Source organism: Triticum dicoccoides, unplaced genomic scaffold (genome assembly GCF_002162155.2).
Source record: "Triticum dicoccoides isolate Atlit2015 ecotype Zavitan unplaced genomic scaffold, WEW_v2.0 scaffold62920, whole genome shotgun sequence".
Classification (NCBI taxonomy): domain Eukaryota; kingdom Viridiplantae; phylum Streptophyta; class Magnoliopsida; order Poales; family Poaceae; genus Triticum; species Triticum dicoccoides.
In genome coordinates this window covers 10,813-14,467 of record NW_021287463.1, presented here as the reverse complement: position 1 = coordinate 14,467, position 3,655 = coordinate 10,813, and the positions used below count along the sequence as shown (strand labels likewise).

General features: G+C 42.9%; 1 protein-coding gene across 1 annotated transcript in view; it reads left to right on the top strand.

Annotated features, from left to right (window-relative positions):
* LOC119347287 (aminopeptidase M1-C-like) overlaps positions 1 to 1,408 on the top strand; it is a 3,547-nt gene extending 2,139 nt beyond the window's left edge. The window contains exon 2 of the mRNA XM_037616126.1: positions 1,068 to 1,408. Coding sequence (XP_037472023.1) covers positions 1,068 to 1,364 — 297 coding nt within the window. The 3' untranslated portion in view covers positions 1,365 to 1,408. The remainder of the gene's footprint in view (positions 1 to 1,067) is intronic.
* Positions 1,409 to 3,655: the final 2,247 nt, after the last annotated feature.

Below are 3,655 nucleotides of genomic sequence, written 5' to 3'. Positions count from 1 at the left end.
ATAGAAAAAAAAGCATCTATGCATACATAGGATACCGGTTGACCTTTTTTTGTTTTTGCCTTTTTTAACAAGTTTGTAAAACACAGGGCCAAGTTTGTTGTTGCTTGCGGATCTACTCGATGCCGGACGGAGGTAGTAGACGATAACGATTCTTCTAGCCGAGTTGCTCCATTGATCGGAGCGAGATATAGTCGAGGGAATCTTCGGTGTCATCCTCCTCAATAAGGTCACAAGATTCCTAGAACTTGTGCTTGGTACAACCTTTACACGGATTTTCATAGCTATCGTTGTGGAGGAAGGAAAGAGATGGGAGGGGAAGGATCAGGCGGCCAACGAACTATGGTGCTCATCAATAACCGCCCAAATTTCTTAGCCCGATACAACAATTGCTGGGCCCTGAAGGCTTGGTGCTCTGACGCCCATCATGTGGCCGCCAATCCAAAAGGGTGCAGTTTCCCTGCCCTCATCCTGGCGTCCATAGTTTGTTAATATGGTGATTTAATTAGCTGCTCTTTCAACAAGCATGTACTACAAGCCGTTCATTTTTTCTTTGCCAAACGGTAGTGGAAATGAAAATGTTGGGCTCAATGACACAAACAAGAAAAAAGTCATGGTTTCCTCGTTATTAATACCCCAAAGTTTGGGGTTTTGTGAAATTTATTCTATTGTGCGTACACTTTTTTCCATGACCCAACTACATCCGCAAATAAAACAATTCAAGCTACAATGTAGAATAATATGCTTTCAAGCAAGTTTTAAAATAAAAAAAATTGAACATGCTCGGGTATAGTAGTATTTTTTATCCAGCTATAGAATACACTTCATACTCTCATTGCTGGTATTTATGTCCATGCAAATTCACATCAGGAAATTTTACCCACACTTCTATGTATTAATTTACCAAATTCAGTCAGTACAATAATTCTGTGTCAACAAAACAAATAGTTTATCATAACTTTAAGATGGAATAATCAGATTATTTAGGTCCAAAATACTTCTACATCAGTGGTACTACCACCTACTAGCTTTCGTCACTCTTGAAAGCTAATACATGTAAATTTTCATAGGCGGCAGGTCTCAGAGGAGCTGTTGTGCCTGCACTCGTCTCGGTGCCCATGCCGACAATCACGGCTGACTCACCAGATCAGTTCCGCGGCAAGCTTCGACTTCCACGTTTTGCTTTGCCAAGCCACTATGAGCTCAATTTCCGCCCTGACCTCATGTCCTACACCTTCTCTGGTGTGGTGGCAATTACTGTCGTCGTCTTAGCACCGACCCGATTCCTCGTGCTCAATGTTATGGAACTCACCATTGACCATGCATCCATTTACTTCAAGGTATGTAAATGGTGCACCCATCTGTAAACCAAAGACAGCTTTCAAAGATCCTTCCATCCTCACGTCACATATATTAAACCCCGTCTTGAATAGTGTCATGGTTCCCAGTTGTCCCAATGTTTGGTGCCAACCGAGGTGGTGTTTTTCAAGGATGACCAAATTATGGTGCTCAGGTTCCGTAAAGAGCTTCCACTAGGCGAGGGTGTTCTTAGGGTGCATTTCAATGGCACCCTCAATCATGAGATGATGGGATTTTATAGGAGGTATGACATCCTTTTTGCATTTGTATTTCATGCACGAAAGCGTAATATTACCAATTGGTATTAGAAGTGTGAAACAATATACTCCAATAAAACTAAAGGGGTATGTGTGTGTGCACGCCCATTCATGTCTGTTTATGTATTTCGTTTTATAATTCTATTCCTACGAGTAGAATATTTATTCTACATACGAGGCAGAAAAAACCACAAGTCATGTAGTAGGAAAATTAGTAAGACATGCAGAAACCTTGTAAGATGTGTAATAAAATTAATAAGACATCATGTGGATAAAGTTGCAAGCCACGTTAAAATAGTACTCCCTCAATTCCCTTATACAAGGCTACTATAAAAAATACCTTTTGTATATATACAAGGCCAATAACGGTAATCGAGGCAAAAATTAATAATGTTTCTTTGTACTAGCAACTTGTTTAATACTTAGTAAACAAACATGAGTTTTAGTAGGTTATGGTGCACCAAGAAAAGCCATGTTGTTTGTAACAAAATTATAGGTTAGACATGAACAAAATAGCAGAACACACATCAATTTAATTCTCATGCTCAGAAAAGCAGAAAAGATATAATGTTGTATATGAATCCATGGAGCTATATACCCAAAAAAGGCTATCACCCCGCTTTATATGTAAAACAACTGCCAACACATCGATCGAGACAGACCACAACACAACACACCAACACAAACTTACCCAAGACCGGATACATAGGTGTGATAGGCTTACAACAACATCAGCCCGATCGATATGAACTATAAGGAGCCACTGGAGCTCTTTCCGGAGAACCCGCAAAGAGGTGAAGTTGAAAGACGAAGAAATGGGAGCTCCAAGACGGTGCCTTCATGAAGGACACAACACCAAAGCGCCGCCACCGTCCGATCCAAAGATCTAGATTTTCATCTGGAGCACGGCGAAAGGAAAAGGAGTAACCACAACGGAGACTTCAGGAAGATGACGATGCCCACGGGCGTCGCCTCCATCGGCCTGGTCAAGCCAGACAGGGTTTTCACCCCGGCAGCAAACTCCGTCTTCACGGCCACAGATCAACAAAACTTCAGTGTAACGCCCTCGATGCGGCTATATCTCCCACGTGTCGAAGCATGACTTAGAGGCATAACCGCATTGAAAGCAATGTCGCAAGTGAGGTAATCTTCACACAACCCATGTAGATAAGTAAAGGGAAAAAAATACATAGTTGGCTTACAATCGCCACTTCACACAAAACATGAGTAAAGCATTACAACATCCAAATACAATCAAGGTCCGACTACGGAACCAAAATAAAAGAAGAACCCCAAATGCGACAAGGTCCCCGATCGACCCCAACTGGGCTCCACTACTGATCAACTAGAACGAAACAACACAAAGGACAAGATCTTCATCGAGCTCCTCCTTGAGCTTGGTTGAGTCACCTGCTCTGTAACATCGGCACCTTCAAACTGGTTTTGGAAGTATCTGTGAGTCACGGGGACTCAGCAATCTCATACCCTCGCGATCAAGCCTGTTTAAGCTTATGGGTAAGGTAAAAGGTATGAGGTGGAGCTGCAGCAAGCGACTAGCATATATGGTGGCTAACATACGCAAATGAGAGCGAGAAGAGAAGGCAAAGCATGATCGAGAAAACTATGATCAAGAGGTGATCCTAGAACAACCCGTCAAGCATAACTCCAACACCGTGTTCACTTCCCGGACTCCGCCGGAAAGAGACCATCACGGTTACACACGCGGTTGATGCATTTTAACTAAGTTAAGGTTCAAGTTATCTACAACCGGACATTAACAAATTCCCATCTGGTCATAACCGCTGGCACGGCTTTCAAAAGTTCAAAACCCTGCAGGGGTGTCCCAACTTAGCCCATGACAAGCTCTCATGGTCAACGAAGGATATTCCTTCTAGCGGGAAGACCCGATCAGACTCGGAATCCCGGTTACAAGACATTTCGACAATGGTAAAACAAGTCCAGCAACACCGCCCGAATGTGCCGACAAATCCCGATAGGAGCTGCACATATCTCGTTCTCAGGGCACAGTCAGATGAGACATC